At 49.2% G+C, this 26045-nt stretch overlaps 1 protein-coding gene across 11 annotated transcripts in view; it reads left to right on the forward strand.

Annotated features, from left to right (window-relative positions):
• Window positions 1-26045, forward strand: part of tenm4 (teneurin transmembrane protein 4) — a 3407721-nt gene that overhangs the window by 3326396 nt on the left and 55280 nt on the right. For 9 of the 11 annotated variants that reach the window (XM_072476554.1, XM_072476555.1, XM_072476556.1 and 6 more), the window contains 3 exons: window positions 3395-3415; window positions 10614-10846; window positions 19805-19959. In XM_072476554.1, coding sequence (XP_072332655.1) covers window positions 3395-3415; window positions 10614-10846; window positions 19805-19959 — 409 coding nt within the window. The remainder of the gene's footprint in view (window positions 1-3394; window positions 3416-10613; window positions 10847-19804; window positions 19960-26045) is intronic. The other 2 variants (XM_072476557.1, XM_072476559.1) reach the window with 1 other exon arrangement.

Here is a 26045-nt window from a genome sequence, read left to right on the forward strand (position 1 = left end):
GCCCCAGCCACCTTTTCGGTGGCATATGCCTCGTTATGCCACCCAGTTCTGCCTGCTGACCCCAAGATGTGCCGTTGTCAGGGGTGGGGGACTCAGAAGAGCTGCTAACCGCCGTCACCTCCCAGTAAGGCTGCTCCGGGTCGTCCCCAGCGCTCCCGGTCACTGCCCGTAGGACCCTTGGGATCACTTTGGGACGGAGGGGCAGTCCGGAAAGGTGGCTGGGGCCATCCGGTCTAAGGTCCCAGAGGCCCCTGCGTCACCTGGCTCTGCCAGCCCTGGCGGCTCTCCATTGTCTGCACCATGGTGCCGATGACACTCATCGATGCCCCTATGTGACCAGGCCGTGCTCTGCAGTGCCCCGGCAATGTCCAGATGTATCTGGGACATGCCCCCAGTGACTGGGAAATGCTCCAGAGCGCCTCGGCAATGCCCGCCTGAGACTGGGACATGTTCGACAGCACCTCGGCAAGGTCCACCTGCATCAGGGACACGACCTCCAGCGGATGGGATAAGCTGTTGATACGCTCCGGCGCGGCCATTATGACTGAGCAATGCCTTGGACACTACCACTCATGGTGCTGACTTTGTGCCCCAGACTCCCAGTACAGTTGGCATCCCAGCACTGATGGCTTCGGTACCACAGATTGCTGGCGCCATCTCCTGTACCTGTAGTTTTTGGGACTCCTCTAATTGGCTATGGACCCGCTGGAGTGTTGCTGACATCTCCCTCTGAATATCACGGCTGCACTCTAGCGTCTGCATCAGCTCCGATATAACCTGGTCCAGAGGCTCAGCATCTGACTGGGATCCAGCTGGGTCCTGGGAACCAGCAGATCTCTAACTGCTGTTTTGCCTGGGGGGTTCCTGCCACCACCTGATGTGCATCAGCAACTGTGTATTGCTCACCAGATTGTGCCCCAGAAGCCTGACCACTAACGCCCACCGAGATGTGTTTCTCCGTGCTGGTGGAGGGTGGGGATGACAGCTGTGACACCTCAATTGTAGCGTCCTCAGAGCTTTTCTTCGAGGTGTTCTCGTGGGTGGCAGTGGGGGTGGGGGTGGTGGGTGGGAGGGGGGAGGTGCACCTTGGAATGGCTGGCACCATCGGATGCAGATCCTGCGGGGGCATTAAAATTCACGTGTGATGGGATAGCTGGGTGGGGGCCGGTGGACACTAACCTCCGCGGCACAGGCTAAACTCGACCGATCTGTTCTCGGCCACTCATGCAACCTCCAGTGCCCGTTCCTCTTAGGGGCTGAGGACTCTGATGTCCGGCACCCAGTCACCTGTCCGGGCCTTCTCCCATCTGTTATAGGACAGCTTCTCCTGCGGGGTCAGAGAGGTGCATTGTGAGCTGCACGCTTCATGCTTCGCAGGGTGTGCGGGTGGTATGATGGGGTCAGGTGTGGGAACCACCTACGGACGTTGGTGGGATGCGCAGATGCGTGGCATGGTGTGCTGGGGCACAGGTGCGATGGTGTGCTGGGGGGATGGTGGATATTGGTATGATGCTAATCGCAGGGCTGGAGGGGGTGGTGACCAGTGCCAGGTAGCCAAAACCAACTCATCCGCGATGCCCGGTGGAGGTCATTGAGCTTCTTGCAGAACTGGGTGGCGGTCCTCCTGGTGACACTCCCAGCACTGCTGGCCATTGCTACGCCTCCCAGGCAGCACTGGCTGTCATGTGGCTGCCCCTCCAAACTCCTCAGAGAACAGAGTATCCCATCTGAACTCCACCAAGCCCAATGGTCTGGCCAGGTTGGTATCTCCAAATCGTGGGACTGATCTGCACGGTGCATGGCTGCATGCTGTCTGGGGTTTGCTCTGCGGGATTGGTTTAAGTTCTGCACCTCTGCACGAGGTTCTGACAAATCAACTGGTGGGACAGTCTTTTCCGGCATGAAGCCCATGATTGGGCATCATTAAGTGCCTAATTAACGTTCGATACCAATAACGGCCTCGACAGGTCAGCTCTCGGGAAACACCCAGCTGTTCCGCTCACTACCACACTTTGACCCTTTTCCGTTAGATCACGCCCAATGTCATTGCCTGAAACTTGTGTGACATGGACTGTTACTTCCCACTTATCAACCCACTCATTTTTGATGCTGGAACCCATCACCATAGCTTTGTGAGATAAGGCACACTGTGATCCACCATTATCTCCTAGAGAGCATGGGCACAATCCAATGGCCATGTTGCGCCGGAAAAGCAGCCCGCCGCGGTGCAGCATGGCCAAATAAAGCCAGGAGACCCTGCTCCTGTGATCTACCCGGCTTACCACACCTCGTGAGATTCAAAGCGATGTCGCGAGACGTTGCAGCTTTTTGGCAAATCTGCATATTAGAGCGAGGCAGTAAGCCTCAGCATAGGTCTTGGGGTGGGGGGGGGGGGGGGTGGGGGGAGACTCTCCCATAGTGCATTCGGGCTGCGGGGGAGGTAAGGGATCATTTCAGTGGCCTTGGAGATCGGGACACCATTTAAAAACGCCATCCCGATCTCTCGCTACACTAGGGAGTTCCGGCGAGTGGAGTTCCTCACTGTACAAAACGGGGTTGTGTGCAGCCTCGGCCGCGCATTCCCTGTTCAGGCCCCTGATTCAACATGAGTCACATTGCGTAGCCATGTGTTTCTCGGCACTGCGAGTGCAGAGAAACACGCGGCTAAACGTGCTCGATAGGGGACTTTGTTCTCTTTTGGGAGAATCGTGCCCTTTATACATTACACCAACCAAGTCAAAAATCTTTTTATTTCTCTTGAGCAGTAAATCGTCCATGCTTACTTTTGTTCAATGGATGTGGAACATCGGTGGATAAATGGATTTGAGATACAGATCAGCATGAATGATTGAGCAGGCAGAATAGCCTACTCTTATTCCGAGCATTTCTATGTTCTATTCACATATTGTCACAACCAAGTAGTTAGGATGAATTTTTGCTAAAGATCAGTACAAAACTGGACCCTAATATCAGCATTGATATTAATATTGTTGCTATGAATGTGGTTTGTCACTTCTCACTTCACAAGTTACAAAAGTATGTATCGTATTCGACCTGTATGTTGGGAAACAGAATTAGCAGAGAATTATTATTATGTAATGAAATGGATTTGACCTGTACTTGATGTTAGAAAAAACATCTAGGACGAGAGTAAACTGTTGTGTTTCAAATAAAGCACTCATCTTTCAAATGCCAAAATAGATGGAGGCAAAGTTGATGACGGTTGTTAGAAAAATAAAAGCTTTGATTATTCAATCACCATTTTACATTCACAAATACTTTGTTTAATCTCATGAACTAATCTGTCTTGGCTCAATATTCTTGGATATTTACGATTTTCTCAAAACTAATACTGAATCCTTTTTCTGTCTCTTCTGTACTTGTCTTCTGTCAGAAATAAAGATTTGAGGCACAGGTAAGGGAATGATATGTATGATTTAACTTTGTTAAATAATAGGGTTATTTGTTTTGCAAAAACACTTCAAGCAGAAGTCAGGTCTATGGAAATTAGTTGCATTTATTATTCTGTGCTCGCGATAGGCAGAGTGGAACTGCTGTCTGGTTGAGGGAGAAAGTCAGATAATACCGCTGTACCCATCAGTCATTTGAGTATCATTGGAAAATGAATATAAATGGAGCATTTCATATCACACAGTAATGGCTTTGATACCTTTGAAGGTCAAGGTGTTCCGATATAAAGATAAAATAGTCGAGGAAGAATCAAATGGAAGAGAGCAGAGACAGGGAGTCCAATTAATAGCACCATTGTTATGCTCTCAGAGTCAATACCCAGCAGTGTTTGGGGAGGGAGTTCAGCTATGTTAAAGGCTTAAAGGTGGGGAGTGGTGAGGGGGCGGCCAGGGGGGCACTATCTAGTAGGTCGGGTCCGCGCACAGCCGGCGCCATGCTTTACAACGTGACCGCTGCAGGTTGTCGCCGTGCGCATGCGCGGCCACAGACCCGCCCATTATCCAGCCGTTTATTTTGTGAATGCCGGAGGTTTACGTGGTGCAGCTGCTAGCCCCTCACCGGTCGCAGCACAGTTAGGGGGCGGCACCGATTTATTTCCGTGTAGACCGCCACAGATCCTCCGCACTTAGCTTCAGAATCGGAGAATCTGGCCCGTGTCGTTTCACGCCGCAAAAGTCGGCGCCAAACTCTCGCCTATTCCGTGGCCAGTCAGGGGCTCGCAGCGGCGCCGGGAAAAACTCCTGGCACCCGTGCCAAAAACGGCTTGAGAATGCAACATGGCGCCGGCCATGCGTAGAGCCGACCTGCCAATTACGGCCCCACAGGACAACCCCTGGCCACCACCCACCAGTCCCCCCAGCCCTCTCAGAGGTCCCCACCCCCCCAGCTAGCTGCACAGCGCCCGGCCGACTATGGCGGCGCTGGGCACAGTCAGCGGCCGCCACGCCGGGTTCCTGACTGCACAGACCACACATCAACTACACGGTCGGGAACTCGGATCATCGGGGGCGGGCCTTCACGTGGCACGCCAATCCTGTTCCAAGAGCGTGCGACGCGCAACGTGATGATGCCATTTCAAGAGGGGGCGGAGAATCTAAAATGGGCGTCAAATCGTTGGGTGTGTGAAGGGATTCTCCACCTGATCACCGCTTACGGTATCGGAGTCGGGTAACGGAGAATCCCGCCCTAAGTGCTGACACTGAGACTGAATCGGTGGTGTTCCATGACCACGGAATCGGTGCCACATAGATCCGCTAATGGGCTAGCATCAGCGGCATGTGGAACGAGAGCAATTCCAATGAAAAACTCTGTGTCCGATTTGCCGGGATCAGGATTGGCACTCAAGAGGCTGACAAAGTGCAACCGCATATGAGCACTCCACTCCTTACACACACTTATTCCAGTCAACAAGATGACAGCCCAAAGAGCGGTACCCAGGTTCGCAGATGCAGAGATCGAGACCCTGCTGGACGCCGTGGAGGAGAGGGGGCACCCATTTCCCTGGGATGGGAAGGAGGCTGCCACCCACTGCCGTACACTTGACCTGGGCACAGATGGCAATGGCCGTGAGCCCCCTGGACAGCACCGCCCGGACCGGCCAGCAGTGTTGCAAGAAGCTGCACAACCTCCTCAGAGCGCCCAGGGAGAGTAGACAGCGCCGTGTCCCTGGCACGAACCCTATCCCACACACCCGTAACCCCCCCCACCCAAAGCCGGAGGGTGACCGAACCCCACCCGCTAGCAGTCTACTCGCACCCATCCTGCACCACATGCCAGCCACCAAGGCCAGGTGCCCTGTTCACAAAGGCTCCAGCTGCCTACCCCCCCCCAACCCCATGTTGCCCACATCCGACTGCCTAACACTGTGCATTTCCCCACCCCCCAGAAGAGGGCGGAACAAAACCTCAGGGAGAGGAAGAAGACTGGAGGGAACCTGCCAGACATAGAGCAGCGGGCACTGGTGAGAGGGCAGTCACCTAGGTGGAGGTTGGCATCGGGGAACCAAGTGAGACCCGCTGAGTTGCAGTGTCCCTATGGCACGCGTGGCACAATCCCCCACACCACTCGATCACCCACCCACCTCCCCCACACCACCCCAACCCCAGCACCCCATCACTCCCACATCACCCCAAATCCCTCCCCCCCCCCCCACACCACCCCAACACCAGTATCCCATCACTCCCACATCACCCTTTCCCCCACACCAACCCACTTCCCCCACAACACCCAAATCCCAACACCCCACTGCCCCACAACACCACACCAACCCCCACCTCAGCCCACCACCACCCCAACCCGACCCCCCTGGACATGTTAGTGAAGAGGCTGTTGTTACACTATCTGGTGTGCATCACACACGTGCAGTGGTGCATCAGGTGGAGGTCGGAACTCCCAAGGGGGCGGACGGTCGGAGGGCGGCCTGACACCAGGTTCTAGCTGTTGTCCAGGCGGGTCTTAGGTTTCTGGAAAGGGAAGTTCTATCGATGCTGGAGATGCAGACACAGAGCCGGGAACTACAGGAGGGGCTGTCAGCAACTATCCAGCGCCTGCAGGTGCAGGAGGCGGTGCCGACCATGCATGCCAACACCGCATGGCTGGCGACCATGGTAGAGGACTTGGGACGAAGGTATCGGCCATGGGTTGGGATGACCAAGACCTAGGGAACATTGTGCGGTCAGTGGCTGAAGCACAGGACAAAGTTTGGCCCAGTCACAATGGGTCATGGCTGCGGGCATAAACGGCATTGCCTAGGCACTGGCTGACCTGAGCCAGTCACAGAGGGACATGGTACAGTCACAGAGGGAGGTGGCCCAGCCCCTGAGCTCCATGGACCCGAGCAGTGAAACTCAGGTTGAGACAAGACTGGGCCTCCAAGACTGGTAGTGTCAGGAGGCGAAGGAGCCCTTGGAGCTCACTCCAGCCACACCCCCGTTAAGGAGTAGCCCGAGGGCCAACAGGCACTCCAAGGTAGGAGGAGGTGATGGGCCCCATGCCGGTGACCCACGCAGTGCTGATGCTGGAACACTGCAGCATCTCGAACAGTGTTAGGGTTTAGGGCATAAACCTGTCGACACATGAAAAATGAAATAAATGAAATGAAAATCGTTTATTGTCACAAGTAGGCTTCAAATGAAGTTACTGTGAAAAGCCCCGAGTCGCCACATTCCGGCGCCTGTTCGGGGAGGCTGGTACGGGAATTGAACTGTGCTGCTGGCCTGCCTTGGTCTGCTTTCAAAGCCAGCGATTTAGCCCTGTGCTAAACCAGCCACATGTCCACCTATTTACAATAAACACCTGTTGAGAAACGTTTCAACCTGCCTCGATGCTCTGTCAGAAGCGTGTGAGGGCTGAGCTGTGCTGGCTGCAGAGGGGGTGCTGGGGCAAAGGGGGTGGGCGGTGGGGAAGGATGGGCGGCCGTTGGAGGGGGCCACGGGCCAGGACCCCAGGTCAGCCACTGCTCACCGCCCCAGTACCCGGCCCCACACCCATCCCTTGCATCCCAAACCCCCACACACAGCCCCCTTCATCCCCCACACTCCGTCCCCACCTCTGCCAGCCCAAGGGTTCAGTGGGACTGTCAGATGGAATGACCAGCTCGCATGCAGGGATCACCCAGGTGGTCTGCGGAAAGTGCCCGTGGACAGGAGTCAACCGTTGTCAAACGATGCGGGGCACCAGAGTTCATCCCAGAGCGGGTTGTCATCATCCTACATCTCATGGACCAGACTTGCTGTTACTGCCAACCCAGGGCCCGCACCCCTTAGTGAGGTAGATAGGAATGCTGAAGGGGGTTGCGGGGGGTGGGGGGTGGTGTGAGGGTGGGACGCAATGTTCGTGCTGCTGCCGGCCAGGCACCTTAGTCGGCAAACCTCAAAGCAATTAGAGCGTCCCGGACGTGCCGGCTCTGGCGCACATGTTTTACTGCCTGCCCGGACATCATGCCCTGCTTATCCTGACCCTCCCCCGCATCCTCCTCGTTGGACGAGGCCTGGTGTTTATCCACTTCCTCCAGCACGCGCCTCTCTGCCACGCGATGTTGCGGAGGATGCAGCAGCTACCATGATGGGAGAGTCTCCTAGCGCTATACTGGAGGACCCTTTAAGAGTGATCCAGGCACCCGAATCGCATCTTCATCACATCGATGCACCGCTCGATCATGGCCCTGATCGCAGCATGGACATCATTGTAGCGGGTCTCTATGTCACTCTGTGGCCTCTGGTTAAACGTCATCAGCCACGACTGCCACGGATAACCCCTGTCACCCAAGAGTCAATCCCTCACCCTGCAAGGTGTGCCTCGAAGGTGTCGGGAACCGTCGAGTGTGCCAGAATGAAGGCATAGTGCACACTGCCCGGGTATTGGGCGCAGACTTGCATGATATGCATCTTGTGATCACACACCAGTTGAGCGTTCATGGAGTGGTACCACTTTAGGTTTGTGAAGACTACCCCCTCATGCGCCGGGGTTTGTAAGGGAACATGCGCCCTGTCGATCCCCCCCTAGACCTGGCATCCCAGCGATGGCGACGAACCCCACGGCCCAGGCATCCTGGTGGGCTTGGTCCACATTGAAGCTGATATATTGTGCCGACCAGGAATACAAGGCCTCCGTTATGGCATGGACACACCTACTCACTGAAGTCTGTGAGATGTCTGGCAGATTCCCCCATCGGCGCCTCGAAGAACCTCGTGGCGAAGGAGTACAGGGCGTCCGTCACCTTGTTGCCCATCGGGAGTGGGAGTCCTCCACAACGGTTCCAATTGTGCCATGATCCGGCAGATATGTCGCACTGTCCCCCGCTCAGCCGGAGTCTTCGACGGCACATCTGGCAGGTTCTCAAGTGGCAGGCGCTGACGGTACACAAAAGGCCTCATGCGGCGCCTCTTTCCCACCTCCTCCTCAGCCTTTTGGGCGGCCGGCTCTCCATCCTCTGGGGCTGGCTCCTGCTCCTCTGTGGCAGGATCCACAGCTGATGGGCCCTTAGCCAAGCAACTCCTGTTTAGCCTCAGTACATCCCTCAGTGCTGCGGCGGCTAGGATGATGGCAGCCATTCATCGTTGGATTCCAAAGTCCATTGTCTGTAGGGGTGAAAGGCAGATATGTTAGCATGGTGCGTACCCTGTGCCTGGCTAGGTCCAATGGGCTGCACAGTGGCCCCGGCCTACACTGCAGCCACTGCTCCCGCAGGTCACCCACCCTAGCCGTTCCCCCGGCACTCTGCCCACCGCACCCCTGGCCCATCGGTCACTTGCAGCATTGAGGCCTCCGGCCCAGGCACCCATTCCTGTCGGCAGGGGTACCAATGGCTGGTGCCACCGATGCCAGAGGTACGCTCTGCGGCCCCCATCTGGAGCCCTCCTGTAGTGGCTACTGTGGGCGTTGCCCATGGGTGGGCCGCCTGATGCCCCACCAGCAGATGCCGCCTGGTTGTAAGCGGGGAGTTGGTTGGGTGGAGATGGGGAGGGGGGAGTTGGGTGGGTGGAGGTGGGGTGGGGGGGGGGAGTTGGGTGGGTGGAGGTGGGGTGGGGGGGGAGTTGGGTGGGTGGACGTGGGGTGGGGGGGGGGTGGAGAGTTGGGTGGGTGGGTGCACCCATACGGCCGGTGTCACTCTACGCAACTATGGGCCACGGTGGGTGGCCGGTGGGGTGCGCAGCAAAGAGGCTGGTCACACCGGTCCGTGTGGTCACCCCGACACCACGGCCCACCCCCCAGTTACCCCCTGCTACTCTCCCCCAATCCTGGCAGACGATCCCACCCCAGTCAGCCATGGTAGTGGGTAGCCCATGGTCATGCCTTTGGGAACATGACCTACCTCCTCTCTCTCCCTCAGCAGCCACTGTGATTTTTAAAACCACAATGAACCTCCCCGTCAATAATTCCTCCTGGCAGAGGCGGAGCATCGCGGGAGCCATAGAGAATACCGTGACGGGCCCGATAATGATATGCCAATAGCGTTTACTGTACATGTGGCATATAATGCATTACGCTGCTGTTGAGGCACCGGAGCGTGGCATTTCATCAGGTGCCCAGTGCCAACCTCGATTTTTGACTGATGCCGAATTCTCCACCCAATCGTGTTTCCCGATTCCGGCGTCAGCTGATGGAGAATCCCATCTGTAGTCTGCAAGAGAGAAAACTGGCTGGCCGAAGGACTGAAAAATGAAAACTTCAAATTAATGATTTTAATTTTCCAAGTTAAAACTTTAAAAAGGAAAGAGGGTCCGAAACATTTTAAGTCTATTTAACTGTGTAGCAACATCTGTTGTGTGATCCAGGCTGTTGAATCTGAAACAAACAAAATGCAACTCCTCTTGGCATTGAAAACTTCTGTCAATGGCCAATCTGCAAGTGTAACTCGTGGTATCATGGGTTATCCATTAGGGCAAGTTTCCCATGAAAGTTCTCAATGCATTTCATGCCCCACACATCAAATTTAATTTGATCATCCATCAAACTGCATGCAGGAAAGCAATGCTGTGCAATTTTCAAGTCAGGGAAGATTAGAGTGGAGAATCATTGAACTAGTGTGGAGGTAGTATTGCAAAAATAGACGCACAAAAATAGGACATGGGGAAGCAAAAACAGGGTGAAGTAGAAATGCATGGTAAAGTGCTGATGGGGTGAGATGCAAGCTGAGGGAATAGGAATATATAAAAGTTTTGCAGGATTAGAGGGCAGGGATGAAAGAAGGTAAGCAATATGAGCGTTTATAGGTCTTTGTTTGATGGGGAACAATGGAGATCAGTTGATTGGGGAAAGAGAGTTGAAGATTGCTGAATCATAGTTGGTTTGGAGGCTGAAGAGAACAAGTGGTCTGTTGGAACCTGTGAAGCAGGAGCATTAAGGGGGATTGGAGGTTAGATAAATGTGGAGATTGGGGAGGTGGAAAGGGGAAATGGAAAAAGATGAGGAGATAAGCGGTTGGAGAAAGGGATAGTAGTTTGATATTGTGACAATGGAAAATTGAAAAATAAAAATGGAACTCTGAGAGATAAATTGACTGAGAAAAGGAGTTTGGGTAGAATGGTTAGAAATCACAGCAACTAGCTTCGCCAAAATGTAAATCTGCAAGTGACTATTTTAAAACTCCATTTAAATGTTGCGTTTATCTTGCATTTAACATGTGTCTTTATCTTTTTTAGTAACAGCCCAACACACAAGTACTACCTCTCTGTGGATGCTGTTTCTGGATCATTGTACCTGTCTGATACAAATAGCAGACGTGTCTATAAAGTAAAATCGCTTACTGGAATCCAGGAAATCACGAAGAATGCTGTGGTTGTGGCTGGAACAGGAGATCAATGCCTTCCTTTTGATGAAGCTCGATGTGGTGATGGTGGAAAAGCGACTGAAGCCACTCTAACCAGTCCGAGAGGTAAATTCTCCAGCCAAATAGTTAGTTATTTATTTTCATGGTCAGATCATCGGTACCAGAATATTTAGCAGAGATTCTTGGCTTAGGAGTCTGTAGTAATTGTTTTGAAGATTACCACTAAGGTTGCCATTATATTATGTGACCATTCTCAGAAAAGCCATCAGTGTGGAGCACAAAGCACAGCCAACTGAGCTGACTTGACAGTAAGATGTACTCTGGTTGCAACTCCTGCTTTGCCCATCAGGAGAGAGCTCTCTAAATGTGCTCATGGATAGAGCTTTGCATGTCAAAGCAGCTTTTTACAGTTAGTAGGTGGCCACGATCACTTATAGCGTTATACAGACTGAGTCACGAAGTTTGCAACATGTGCAGGAGATCAGCGGACTGTATCCAAACTGCAATTATGAAAAGACCTTGCTTACAGAGCAACTCTCATATCCTCAGGGTGTTGCAATTGTGGCAGTCAGTTTGCATGTCGCAAGACTCCACAAATAACATCAGATAAATTAACAATGATTCTGCTTTTTTTTAGAGGGACAAATAGCATCCTAGGACACAGGGAAACTCCCTGCCCTATGAGTAGTGTCATGGGATCTGTTATGTCCATCTGAACAGGTGGCTGTGACTTCATTCAACATCTCTGGCAAAACCACCCCAACCTCCCTCCCCACAAATGTCAATCTTGATAATATGCTCCTGTCCAAGAGCGAGACTTTAAGCAATGACCTTCTGATACAGTGGCAAAGTTATGAGTAATCTCTGTGCTGTAGAACCCAATAAGCTAGAGACAGCCTCCTGTAAGAGATATTAGTCTTCAGTGCTTGGCTTTAGACCACCCAGAAGATAAACCAAGACTTGATTCCAAAGTGAAACTTTCATCTTTATGTCAATACACATCTGAAAGCATTGTGTGTCATTGTGAAATGGGCAGTATGACTATAGCCAAAGTCTCATTGATCAAATGGCAAATTGGCTGGCTGGACTATTGGCCAAGGCACAAATGATGATTAATGGAAACATCTGTATGGGACGAAGTGGCTGCTGAAGTTCTACAGGGGTTCACACGACGTAACAGAGAATCCTGTTTCTAATAATTCTCTTAACAATTAAAGAATAATAAGCCGGGTTAAGGAGATTTGGGGCATTCAATGGGATCGGAATAAAGGAGCAGTTGCAGAAAGGAATGTAGGGCTAAATTTAATGGCCAAAGCAAAGGCCCTGTCCACCTGCTAGAAAGCTAGGTACAACCCTAACACAGCCATTTTCAGAAGCCCTGATGGGATTAAATGTCAGTCGGGTAGCCAACTGCCTGCCATCAGGATCTCCAGCCTTTAAAGGTAAAGATCCTGCCTCCAAGAACGGCCAGCCAATCAAAGTACCAACAGCTCTTCAGTCCCAGCAGCACCACTGGGAATGTTGGCCACAGATGTCACTGCAGCAGATCTTGGACAAGTAACATGGAGCAAGTTCCAGAGTGCAGGCAAGGTGGTCAGACTCATCAGGGGCAGTCGAGCAGACCCTGAAGCTGGAATGGGGGAGAGATCATTGCAGAGGGCAGGAGGGGCACTTTCAGTGGGGAACCCCTCCAGTTTCCCATCCCGTCATGACCTCTCAAACCCCAGCCTGTCACACATTTCACTCCACACGCTGAGGCCTGTAGGGGTCCAGAGAGACCCAGTTAACTCTCTCAAGAGAGATCCAGTTAACTCTCTCAAGAGAGACCCAGTTAACTCTCTCAAGAGAGATCCAGTTAACTCTCTCAAGAGAGATCCAGTTAACTCTCTCAAAAGAAATTCAGTTAACTCTCTCAAGAGAGATCCAGTTAACTATCTCAAAAGAGATCCAGTTAACCCTCTCCAAAAGGATCCAGTTAACTCTCTCCAGAAGGCCACTGTGAGGGCAGACTCTCTCCAGAAAGCCTCTGGGTGCTGTTTCCATGGAACTCCAAAGGCCTAAAATCAAACCCTGAACTGTAAACAAAGTTTGATGTGAAGTAAGGTGCCTCTCCAGGGAAGTTGTGAGTACTGCAGTTTTGAATTACAGAGTACTTGATTGAATGTATCTACAAAGAAGATCATTACGGGCTGTAAACCAGAAAAATGTGCTAAAACCATCATTTGGAACAAAGACTCTTTCATCCCTCCACATATGATTTTTACCCCTTTCCACCCCTCTTGTGTATGTGTAGAGGGTGAGAGGCAAGTTAAAGTGGGCATTAGGTATTAGTTTATCGTTAAACAGCCTGTCACACATTTCACTCCACGAGGCCTGTAGGGGTCCAGAGAGATCCAGTTAACTCTCTCAAGAGAGATCCAGTTAACTCTCTCAAAAGAGATTTGCTGCGTATTACATTATAATTCTTGCTATAAATAAACAGTAATTGTGTTTACATTTACAAACCTGGCGACTGCGAATATTGGGCAGCCAAGGGCCAAAGACATTGGGTATTTTAATAAGAATTATTGCTTAATTCACTTTTGTTGTGATTCCGGGATACGTGGGGCTGGTATAGACCACACCCTAACCCAGGGTGTCATAACAGGCCTGCCAACATGACAACTGGGTGAGTCTCCCAAGCACTTAACCAAATCCTAATCAGCGCCACACATCTCACCCAAGGTTTTGCAGAGCTGCTGGTTGGTTGGCAGCTGTTTGAGAGGGAGGGGCATCCTGTCCCTGAGGGGCAGAAAACCCACTTACAGCCTATTAATGGTGAAATGGCTAGGGAACAACCGGTGTCCCCTTGGGTGGGCTCCTATCCATCCCGCCACAACTTTTTAAGGAGTGGGTGCAAAATCTGATGCCTTGTCTAGTTCTGCCCATAGCATGTAGATTCTTTTTTTATAATGAGTTACATGAATATTTTCCAATTATTATTAACTTGCGTCCCAATCACTGTTATACGTGTCGGAACCGATTGTGTCGATAGGGGGAATATTGGAGCTGCTTCGAGTGTTTTGGTCTTTCTCGGGGTACAAACTAAATCTCGACAAGAGTGAGTATTTTGTGGTGTCTCGACCAGGGGTGGGGGCAGGGTTGGGGGGGCTGCCATTCCGTAGGGCAGGGACTCACTTTAGGTAGCTGGAGGTGCAGGTTGCCCGGGAGTGGGGGGGGGGGGGGGGGGGTTCCGCAGGTACAACATTTCTAGTTTGGTGGGGAAAGTGAAAGCTGATCTGGCAAGGTGGGACAGTCTCCCTCTGTCACTGGCGGGTCGGTTAAAATGAATGTGTTGCCGCGATTTCTGTTTATTTTTCAATGCCTGCCGATTTTCCTGCCAAAGGCTTTTTTCAAAGAGATTGAGGGAAGGATTACGTCGTTCATATGGGGAGGGAAGGTGGCCAGAGTTATAAAGGTGCTACTACAGCGGGGAAGGCAGGCAGGGAGTTGGATCTTCCAAACCTGATATATTACTACTGGGCGGCGAATGTGAAGAAGGTGCAGAGCTGGGTCAGAGGGGTTGATTCCCAGTGGGTCAGAATGGAGGAGAGTTTGTGCAGGGGGCCGGGATTGAAAGCACTAGCAACAGCGCCGCTCCCGATAGCCCCGGGGAAGTACTCAGGGAGTCCGGTAATAATAGCTTCATTGAGAATTTGGAGGCAGTTTCGCCAACACTTCGGGTTGGGGGCAGGGTCAAGGGAAATGCCGTTTCGGGAGAACCACAGATTTGAGCCAGGGAGGTGGGATGTAAATTTTCGGAAATGGGAGGAAAAAGGGATTAAGACATTGAAAGATTTGTTTCTTAGGGGTCGGTTTGCAGGATTGCAGGAGCTGGAAGCGAAGCATGGGCTGGAGCAGGGGGAAATGTTTAGATACATGCAGGTTCAAGATGTTGCTAGAAAGGATATACAGAACTTCCCGGAGGAGCCGGCCTCCATATTGCTGGAGGAGGTGCTGACGACAAGGGGACTGGAGAAGTGGGGTAGTGTCAGCGGTTTACGGAGATATTTTGGAAGAGGAGAAGGCACCACTGGAAGGGATCAAAGCAAAGTGGGAGGAAGAGTTGGGAGAGGATATGGAGGAGGGGTTCTGGTGTGAGGTGCTTTGGAGAGTGAATGCCTCCACCTCGTGCGCGAGGTTGGGGCTGATACAGCTGAAGGTGGTATATTGAGCACACCTCACGAGGGCGAGGATGAGCCGATTCTTTGAAGGAGTAGAAGATGTGTGTGAACATTGCGGGGGGAGCCCCGCTAATCACGTTCATATGTTTTGGTCTTGTCCAAAGATAGAGGATTACTGGAAGGAGGTTTTTGGGGTAATTTCTAAAGTGGTGCTCGTGAAACTGGACCCGGGCCCTCGGGTGGCCATATTCGGGGTGTCGGACCAGCCAGGGTTGGAAACAGGTGCGGAGACAGATGTTGTAGCCTTCGCCTCGTTGATCGCCCGAAGGCGGATCCTGATGGGTCGGAGGGCAGCCTCTCCACCCTGTGCCCTGGCGTGGCGGGGGGACCTGTTGGAATTCTTGACTTTAGAGAAGGTTAAGTTTGAACTAAGGGGAAGGATGGAGGGGTTCTAGAATTCAAGGGCATTATTCATTATGCACTTTCAAGAACTGGATAACATCGAACATTAGTTGGGGGGTGGGGTGGGTGGGAGGGTTGGGGGGAGGGGGCGGTGTGTGTTGATGGTGGCTATGGGTGATTTGTGATTCCTTTTTGTTATTTGTTTATGCAAACATACGGGCAACTGTTTGGGTTTTGGTGGGAGGATGGGATCGTTGTTATTGATATGGGGATTGACATATTTGTTACTGATTATTGTTTATTGTTAGGTGTAAATTTGGGAGAAAATGTGAAAAAGGAGAATAAATTTTTTTTTAAATTTTAAACTTGCATCCCAATCACAAAAGGAGAAAAGAAATTCTGACATGAACAAACCTGACTAGATAAGAGATTAGGAAAGATTTTTTTCCCTCATGGAGCAAAACATGAATCCAACATCAACTAATTCCATTAAAGAAGAGCTGGATAACTATTTCTTGAAGAATGAAATCGAGGATTAGGTGAATAAATCTAGATAATTAAATATCTTACATTTCACAGTAAATTTTGTGCTACTAAACCCAAAGTGAGGTCATCTCCAGAATGTGTTTGAAGTCTTATCTATGATTTGTTGCCTTCCATAGACATTAAATACGCGAGTTGGTTTTCTGTTGTCGTGAGACCAGTTGTGTACGTGAGTGAGCTCCTCTCACATCCTACTTGCTTATATTGTCAGAATTGGTTTCGGACAGATATATTTCCACTGAAATTTTCAGATGTGCAGTGTGAGCCTTCTTAAAAATCCTGGGCGGAATGTTCCCAAAATTACAAATATAGTGTTGACTCAGGCAAGAAACCGGTGTGAAGCTCAGGCTGCACAACCTGCTTTTCTCACCTATTGAGCAAAACTCTGTGCATTTAAACAGAGGAAGCGAAAATCAGACAGTCAGCGACGGGCGGGACTGGAAGACGCCGGTAAGAGCAGGAATCCCTTTTTAAAGGGTACCTCGATCACCGATTCAAGGCAATCAACAGAGCCACTTGGTGAATTTTACGAACGGATACAATGGTTTCTAAACATTTCTTTTTGAAAACATTTTGAATAAACATCAACATGTTCTGTGGGAACACTTGTGTTAGGTAAACAGTGCTATCATTGCAGAAGATCAAAGCAAAATATTGCGGATGCTGAAAATACGCAAGCAGCTGGAAGTACTCTGCAGGTCTGGCAGCATCTGGGACAGAGAAACAAAGTTCATGGGCTGGATTCTCCAATCGCTGTCGCCAAAATCACCTGAGGCCCGCCTCCTGATACTCCGCCTCCTGATACTCCGCCCCCGACTGGCTGAGTTCCCGACGGCATGGGTCGCTTGTGGTCTCATCCGTCGGGAACTCGGCGTGGCGGTTGTGGACTCAGTCCAGTTCTGCCACAGTCAGGGGAGGGCCGATCCGTGGGCAGGGGTGACATTATTCGGGGCTGGGGGCACTGTGGGGGGGTGGTCCAGGGTGCGCGAGCCAGCCGAAGGGGGGGGGACTATTTCGCGGCCGGCTCCGCGATCTGCCTTCGCCATGTAGCACTGCACTACAGCTGCAGGCTGCCGCCATGCGCATGCGGGGCCATGGACCCAGGAATGCTCTACGCTGCCGTGCTGCTGGTCCCCAGCAAAACGGGGAATTGGTGGCCGTTTTTCACCATTTTTTCTGGCGTGAAATGCCACCGTTCCCACGCCGGTGTGGGGACATAGCCCTAGAATTGGAGAATCCAGCCCCATTAAAACTTCGAATGAAAGATCATTGATCTAAAATGTTGGGCATGATTTACCGGCCTCGCTGCACCCGACTTGATGACGCAACAAGGCCGTTGAATCTCGCAAGATTCACGATGCTCGAAACATCTCACGAGATTCAACGGAATCTCATGAGATGTTGTAATCAGGATCTCGCCCTTCGTGGGCAAGATCCAGAGTAGCTTATTTAAGTGAGCCATTAGGCTCATTTAAATATGTCTGCGCCGGATTCTCCTGGCGCCTGGGTTTTGCAAAACAAAAAGAGCATATAGGGTGGGATGGAGGGCTGGTTGTTTATTATGAAAATTGTGTGAAGTTGAATGAATGTTTTGTATATTATAAAATGGAAAATGTCCTGAATAAAAATATTTTTTTTAAACTCTGTTTCTCTCCCCACAGATGCTCCCAAACTTATTGAGTATTTCCAGCATCCTCTGTCATTACAGAAAATGTTTCAATAAGATATTGACCAACAAAACTAATTAGCTACTATATTAACACATACAGAAATATGATTACTTTGAGCAGGCCTGCTAATTCCCTTCTAGTCCTAGCAAAGGTAGCAAGGACAATGACGAGTGATATTGTAGGCCTCGTCAAAAAGAAAAAGGAGGCATTTGTCAGGGCTAAAAGGCTGGGAACAGACGAAGCCTGCGTGGAATATAAGGAAAGTAGGAAGGAACTTACGCAAGGAGTCAGGAGGGCTAGAAGGGGTCACGAAAAGTCATTGGCAAATAGGGTTAAGGAAAATCCCAAGGCTTTTTCCACGTACATAAAAATCAAGAGGGTAGCCAGGGAAAGGGTTGGCCCACTGAAGGATAGGCAAGGGAATCTATGTGTGGAGCCAGAGGAAATGGGCGAGGTACTAAATGAATACTTTGCATCAGTATTCACCAAAGAGAAGGAATTGGTAGATGTTGAGTCTGGAGAAGGGGGTGTAGATAGCCTGGGTCACATTGTGATCCAAAAAGACGAGGTGTTGGGTGTCTTAAAAAATATTAAGGTAGATAAGTCCCCAGGGCCTGATGGGATCTACCCCAGAATACTGAAGGAGGCTGGAGAGGAAATTGCTGAGGCCTTGACAGAAATCTTTGGATCCTCGCTGTCTTCAGGGGATGTCCCGGAGAACTGGAGAATAGCCAATGTTGTTCCTCTGTTTAAGAAGGGTAGCAAGGATAATCCTGGGAACTACAGGCCGGTGAGCCTTACTTCAGTGGTAGGGAAATTACTGGAGAGAATTCTTTGAGACAGGATCTACTCCCATTTGGAAGCAAATGGACGTATTAGTGAGAGGCAGCACGGTTTTGTGAAGGGGAGGTCGTGTCTCACTAACTTGATAGAGTATTTCGAGGAGGTCACTAAGATGATTGATGCAGGTAGGGCAGTAGATGTTGTCTATATGGACTTCAGTAAGGCCTTTGACAAGGTCCCTCATGGTAGACTAGTACAAAAGGTGAAGTCACACGGGATCAGGGGTGAGCTGGCAAGGTGGATACAGAACTGGCTAGGCCATAGAAGGCAGAGAGTAGCAATGGAGGGATGCTTTTCTAATTGGAGGGCTGTGACCAGTGGTGTTCCACAGGGATCAGTGCTGGGACCTTTGCTCTTTGTAGTATATATAAATGATTTGGAGGAAAATGTAACTGGTCTGATTAGTAAGTTTGCAGACGACACAAAGGTTGGTGGAATTGCGGATAACGATGAGGACTGTCGGAGGATACAGCAGGATTTAGATTGTCTGGAGACTTGGGCGGAGAGATGGCAGATGGAGTTTAATCCGGACAAATGTGAGGTAATGCATTTTGGAAGGTCTAATGCAGGTAGGGAATATACAGTGAATGGTAGAACCCTCAAGAGTATTGAAAGTCAAAGAGATCTAGGAGTACAGGTCCACAGGTCATTGAAAGGGGCAACACAGGTGGAGAAGGTAGTCAAGAAGGCATACGCCATGCTTGCCTTCATTGGCCGGGGCATTGAGTATAAGAATTGGCAAGTCATGTTGCAGCTGTATAGAACCTTAGTTAGGCCACACTTGGAGTATAGTGTTCAATTCTGGTCGCCACACTACCAGAAGGATGTGGAGGCTTTAGAGAGGGTGCAGAAGAGATTTACCAGAATGTTGCCTGGTATGGAGGGCATTAGCTATGAGGAGCGATTGAATAAACTCGGTTTGTTCTCACTGGAACGAAGGAGGTTGAGGGGAGACCTGATAGAGGTATACAAAATTATGAGGGGCATAGACAGAGTGGATAGTCAGAGGCTTTTCCCCAGGGTAGAGGGGTCAATTACTAGGGGGCATAGGTTTAAGGTAAGAGGGGCAAGGTTTAGAGTAGATGTACGAGGCAAGATTTTTACGCAGAGGGTAGTGGGTGCCTGGAACTCGCTACCGGAGGAGGTAGTGGAAGCAGGGACGATAGGGACATTTAAGGGGCATCTTGACAAATATATGAATAGGATGGGAATAGATGGATACGGACCCAGGAAGTGTAGAAGATTGTAGTTTAGTCGGGCAGCATGGTCGGCACGGGCTTGGAGGGCCGAAGGGCCTGTTCCTGTGCTGTACATTTTTTTGTTCTTTGTTGTTCTTTGTAGTCTGAAAGTTTATGGTTTAATCAGTGGAACAAAGGTATTTGACCTGTACGTAACCCTGACTTGACAACTTTGTTGGACTATTCATTGTTTTCCTTCACTAGGTATTGCTGTTGACAAATTTGGTCTGATATACTTTGTGGATGGAACAATGATTCGCCGGATTGATCAGAATGGAATCATCTCCTCTGTGATTGGCTCCAATGACCTAACATCAGCACGGCCTCTCAGTTGTGACTCAGTGATGGATATTTCCCAGGTAATATGCTTATTATGCAGTGTAATCTTGCAAACCAAGTAATCCATTTACAGTTTCATGATTTGTGGACTAATTGAAGATGAAGGATGGGGAATATTGGCTAAAAGATAAGTGGTAGGAATTTCCAATTTCTCCCAGTTATCCACCATTACTTCAACATATCCTCAGAGGAATAGTAAAAATGGCCATTTCCACTGGTTCACTGGGTTTACGTCAATCTTGCACTGGAGTTATATCAGACGGTCAGCAGAAGCCCTGAGGAAATTCTACCCTAAACTCTCCAGTGGCTGGAAATTTCTCTGTGCATTATGGGTTAGCTCATAGTAGGTACATGATTTTGAGCCTAGCATTAGCAGAACAAATGGAGATAATCACTGGTGATATCTTGAGTTTGAGGCAGTGATTTTTAAATCAAATAATTTTACATAATTTACTTGTAAGTGGTAACTTGGTTCTTCAAGCATGCATGTGCTTATGAAAATAGCTAATCATTTTTAAATTGTAATGTTTCTGAACTTCTTTGCGTAATGTAAGGGGAAGTGAGATGGCAGAAACCATTTTGAGAAGAAATGAAAACAACATAAATAGAAACGCTGGAATATTAGTCACCAAAAAGAAATTCATATTAAGGTGATAATAAGGGCAGCACGGTGGTGCAGTGGGTTAGCACTGCTGCCTCACGCCGCCGAGGTCCCAGGTTCGATCCCGGCTCTGGGTCACTGTCGTGTAGAGTTTTGCACATTCTCCCCGTGTTTGCGTGGGTTTCGTCTCCACAACCCAAAGATGTGCAGGGTAGGTGGATTGGTTACGCTAAATTGCCCCTTAATTGGAAAAAAGCAATTGGACACTTTAAATTTTTTTTTTTTATAAAGATGAGAATTGTATTCTGTCTGCCTTCCTGGAAGAAACTATCCCCCAATTCACTTTCAAAATCTCAAACGAGCCTTTGACGCTCGTTTTGCCACAACATTTCTGCAGCCACTCATTTACTCAACCGCAAACAGAACTCTTTGATGCCCTAGTTCTCAACAAAACCATTACTCTTTCACCCTAGCCAATCGTTATTTGCCCTGGTATGGCCCTCACATCTACTCCTTTATGTCCAAGGGATACAAACTTGAAAGAATATAGTGGACAACTAGTTTAGCCAGGGTCAGATCTGATTGGCCAACATAAAACACTATCAGGTCTTGTCCTCATCTGCTAAAAGAGGATCATCCTGTAAAGCAAAAAGAATCCTAGCTTCTTTCCCTAATGCAGTCCATCTTCTTAAATCACTCTCCTTTCCCTCACCTTCAAATAGATATGATGTGGAGATGCCATATGATATGATGTGACATCGAAACAAACCTGTTGGACTTTAACCTGGTGTTGTAAGACTTCGTACTCTGTTCAAATAGATACACGTAGCACATTGACTTCTTTGTCAATGAAATTGAGAACAACTTATGAACTGCCTTTGCTGCGTCACTCCCTTTCATTAGCCCACCAAGCCAAACGTTATCACTATCCTAGCCATAAACTCACACCTCTCCCTAGTTTCTCTCCTATCTCCCCTCATGTTATATCTGAGTTCACCTTGTCCATGAGACTCACTCCCAGCTCCCTTGATCCTATTCCTAATAAACTGGTGTCCCTGGTCCCAATGTTAGCTGATATTGTAAATAGTTCCCTCTCTTCATGTGTTGTCTCCCCTTCTGAATGCTGGGGAACTCTAGTGAACCAGCCTCGGCTTGCTGCGTGCACATGTTCATGCAGTGATCGTGCTGTGAACTTCAGATTGTGACACCCTTCCTAACAACACTAATACCCACTGAGGTGTGTGTTCCTGAGCTGGTGGAGGGTGCAGGTGTCTGTTCTGATTGCCTGTGCAGCTCTTGTCTTCTCCTCTCTGGGCTGGGGCAGGGGCTGAGCCATGAGAGGGAATCCTCCAATTCAGTACTTAGCCTCTTCCTGGAGGTACCTGTAAGTGAGAGGGGAGAGCACAAGTGACGTCATGAGTTACCTCCAACAGGAAGGCACATTTGACACTCGGGTTTCTATAAAATGGATTGATCCTTGCTAAGTGAATGCCCAAGTCCGAGCCCCCCATCACCAATGAAATTGTCCCTCTGCACACCTGTGAGCTCAGACACCATCTTCCCAAACTTGGTGAGAGATCTCAGATGTGAACCACCCCCCCACACACACACACACCATCTTCTGCCACTCTCTGTGGATGTGATTGATAATGTCCTCCTCAAGGTGAACAGAAAATGGGTCTGAGAGAAGTTGTATGCATTTGAACATTGCAATTTGGTTCCTTATACTTCCCATCGTAAGCTAGCCCACTTCTGTGCGGCAGGTCATCAGTGGGGCAAATTATACAGAGGGCTGTGGACCGGCTCTCTCAAGAGCACTGAGCACATCGACATGGAACGAGATGGCTCAGACAGGCATCTTGATTTGTGGAGATTGCTGAGTCTCTCTGTGCCTTATGCAATGTTGTATGTCTGTTGAAGGGTGGCGGTGATCACTCCATCAAAGAATGGATGCACTCCAGTGGGGCTGTGATGCATTGTGTACCTCTTGGGCATTTATGGCATCAGCCACATGTGCTCATGCAGGGTTGATCTCCCTGCTCGGCTGCCTCCTCCGATCAACCAGGAAATGTATATTCCTCTGGACTTCCACATGGTGCTCCCCTTCCAAACATCACTGTGTTAGCATTGAGTAGCTGTCTCTGAGCGCCTTTTAAAAATGGTGCCCGGATATGATGGTGTGGCATGTGCCATCCAGCCCTCTCTGCCATAGAAGATGTCGTGCAACCCCGGGTTGATCACATAATTGATGAGGCTGGGGATGGACGATACTGCAGGAAAAAGAGAAAATGCTGGAAAATCTCAGCAGGCCTGACAGCATCTGTAAGGAGAGAAAAGAGCTAATGTTTCGAGTCCAGGTGACCCTTTGTCAAAGCTGAAAGGCATAGAAAGTGGGAGATGTTTATACTGTAGGGTAAGGGAATGAAAGATGAGTCATAGGTACAGAAACCAACAGAATAGAGTGGTAATGGCAGTCCCCAGAGAGAATATAAAGTGTGTAAGGCCAAACAGCAAAGAAACTAAAATCAGAGGGTAACCTGGGACAGCTGTAGATGTGGGGGGAGGGGGGACATGGGAGAGGTAAAATGAGAAAAAGGGGGGAAGAGGCAAAGGAGAGAAAAGGTAAGAGTGGGGGTATATATATATATAAAGAAAAACAAGAAATAAATAAAAGGTAAAAACAGTTAAAATGAAATGGAATGAAAACAAAGGGGTCGAGGTGGGGTAGAGCTAATCATCTGAAGTTGTTGAATTCGATGTTGAGACCAGAAGGCAGTAGTGTGTGAGATGTTGATCCTCCAGTTTGCATTGAGCTTCACTGGAACATTGCAGCAGGCCAAGGACAGACATGTGGGCATGGGAGCAGGGTCTTGTGTTAAAATGGCAAGCAACAGGAAGGTCAGGGTCCTGAATGCGCACAGACCGAAGGTGCTGAGCAAAATGATCACCCAGTCTGCGTTTGGTCTCTCCGATATAGAAGAGACCACATTGGGAGCAGCGAATGCAGTAGACCAAATTGAAAGAGGTGCAAGTGAAACACTGCTTAACCTGGGATGAGTGTTTTGGACCTGGGATGTTAAGCATGGAAGAGGTAAAGGGGCAACTGTTACACCTTCTGCGATTGTATGGGAATGTGCCAAGGGTGATGGGAGAGGAGTTGGGTATGGTTGAGTAGTGGACTAGGTTATCCCAGAGGGAACGGTTTCTGCAGAATGTTGACACAGGGAATGAAGGGAAGATGTGTTTGGTGGTGGCATCACGCTGAAGTTAGCAAAAATGGTGGAGGATTATTCTTTGCTTACGGAGGCTGGTGGGTGAAATGCGAGAATGAGGGGGATGCTATCCTTGTTCTGGGATGGAGGGGGTGAGGGTAGTGGCGCTGGAGTTGGACCGCACACTGTTGAGGGCACTGTCAACAACTGTAGGTTGAGAAAGAAGGATTTTCGAAGCACCTCTTTGGAAGGTGCATCATCGGAAGAAATGCAACGGAGGCAAAGGAGCGAAGAGAAAGGGATGGAGTCCTTACATGGTGTAGGATGCGAAGAGCTGTAGTCCAGATAGCTGTGGGAGTCAGTGGGTGTTTAATGGATATTAGTAGATGGTCTATTGCCGTAAATGGAGACAGAAAGGTCAAGGAAAGGAAGAGAAGTGTCTTGAGATGGACCAGGTGAAAGTAATGGAGGGGTGGAAACTGGAAGCGAAGTTGATGAATTTTTTCAGGTCTGGACAAGAGCATGAAGCGGCACCAAAATAGTTATCGATGTACCCGTAAAGGAGTTGTGGGAGGGGACCCAGGTACGCCTGGAACAAGGAGAGTTGCACATAACCCATAAAAAGGCAAGCAAAGCTCGGACACATGCGGGTACCCATTGCTACACCTTTGATTTGGAGAAAGTGGGATGAGTTAAAGGAGAAGTTGTTGAGAGATAGAACGAGTTCAGCCAGGCAGAGGAGAGTGGTGGTGGATGGGAATTGTTCAGGCACCTTTTCAAGAAAGAAGCGAAGAGCTCTCAGGCCATCCAGGTGTAGGATGGAGGTGTAGAGAGATTGTGCATCCATGATGAATAGGAGGCGGTTAGGGCCTGCGAACTGGAAGCTGCAGGATTTCCCATCAGCCTCCGCAGCAGGAATTAATCCTATGCCCCATCACAGGATTTGGTGTGGGATTTCTGAGACTGGAAATTCTCACCCGAGGCCAATGGAACTTTACATAGTCTGTCAAATCTTCCATCCCGTCTGTGACAATACTCGCGGAAAAAAATGTATCCCTTAGTTCAGGATGGGTGAATTCCGCCCATTGTGTTTAAGATTTCCACATGGTTTTTCGTGTTTTCTCATTTGGAAGTTTGGACAGCAATATAAATTCCTTCCTTACATCAAGAGTTAAAAGTTTCATAGTTTTTTGTTTAGAAATACTAAATTCTTCTCAAGTCACATTATCATAATCTCATGAAAGTGAACACTTGGCAAATAAAGAGCTCTATTGAATAAATAGGTTATGGAAAACCTGAGTACTTTTTTATTTACAGCTCAAAATATTTCCTCCTGATTTACTTCCAATTCCCCTCAATCAAGCTAGTCACTATTTTCTTTATGACTGTTGAGGTTAAAGAGCATTTTGATTTTCAAATAAAATTAAAATGTTACATCCTTGTTTGACACAGGATGTAAAGATAAACCCAGCAAATGTAGACCAATCGATTTAACCTCAGTGGTGGGGAAGCTTCTAGAAACAATAATTCGGAACAAAATTCATACTCATTCGGGCAAATGCGGGTTAATTAAGGAAAGTCAGCACAGATTTGATAAAGGCAAATCAGGTTTAATTAACTTGCTTGAATGTTTTGATGAGGTAACAGAGAATGTTGATAAGGGTAATGCTGTAGGTCTGGTTTACATGGACTTCCAATAGGCATTTGATACAGGCTTGTGAGCAAAGTTATAGCTCATGAAATAAAAGGGACAGAAGCAACATAGGAAGGAAATTGACTGGGTGGCAGGAAACAGAGAAGTTGTGAACGGTTAGTTTTTGGACTGGAGGAAAATATATATTGAGTTTTCCCAAGGTTCAGTGATAGGATCTTTGCTCTTCCTGTTATATATTAATGGTTTGAGGTGTACAGGGACAATTTCAAAATTTACTTGCAAGTACTGTGAAACAAGAGGAGTATAGTGTAGAACTTCAAAAGGCCTTAGACAAGTTGTTGGAATGAACAGTCAAGTGGCAGATAAAATTTAATGTAGACAGCGCACACAGCATTGAAGGGTAGCTCATCAATCTCGGAATGGGAAAATCCAGTAGTCCAACATCAGAGCCCAGTGGGCAGTTCTAACATAAAGTAGTGGGCCGCGGCAATAGGGAAGAGGTTGGTGAAAGATGAGTAAACAGGCAAGAACAGTTTTATGACAGAATAAGGAGATCTGTAAAATTCATCATATCCCCAAAACGGGCTCCAAGAAGAATGGTGAAAACTGTTTTCCAGTGGCTTCCAAAAACTCCTTTTA

The sequence above is a fragment of the Scyliorhinus torazame genome, chromosome 15 (genome assembly GCF_047496885.1).
Source record: "Scyliorhinus torazame isolate Kashiwa2021f chromosome 15, sScyTor2.1, whole genome shotgun sequence".
Classification (NCBI taxonomy): Eukaryota; Metazoa; Chordata; class Chondrichthyes; order Carcharhiniformes; family Scyliorhinidae; genus Scyliorhinus; species Scyliorhinus torazame.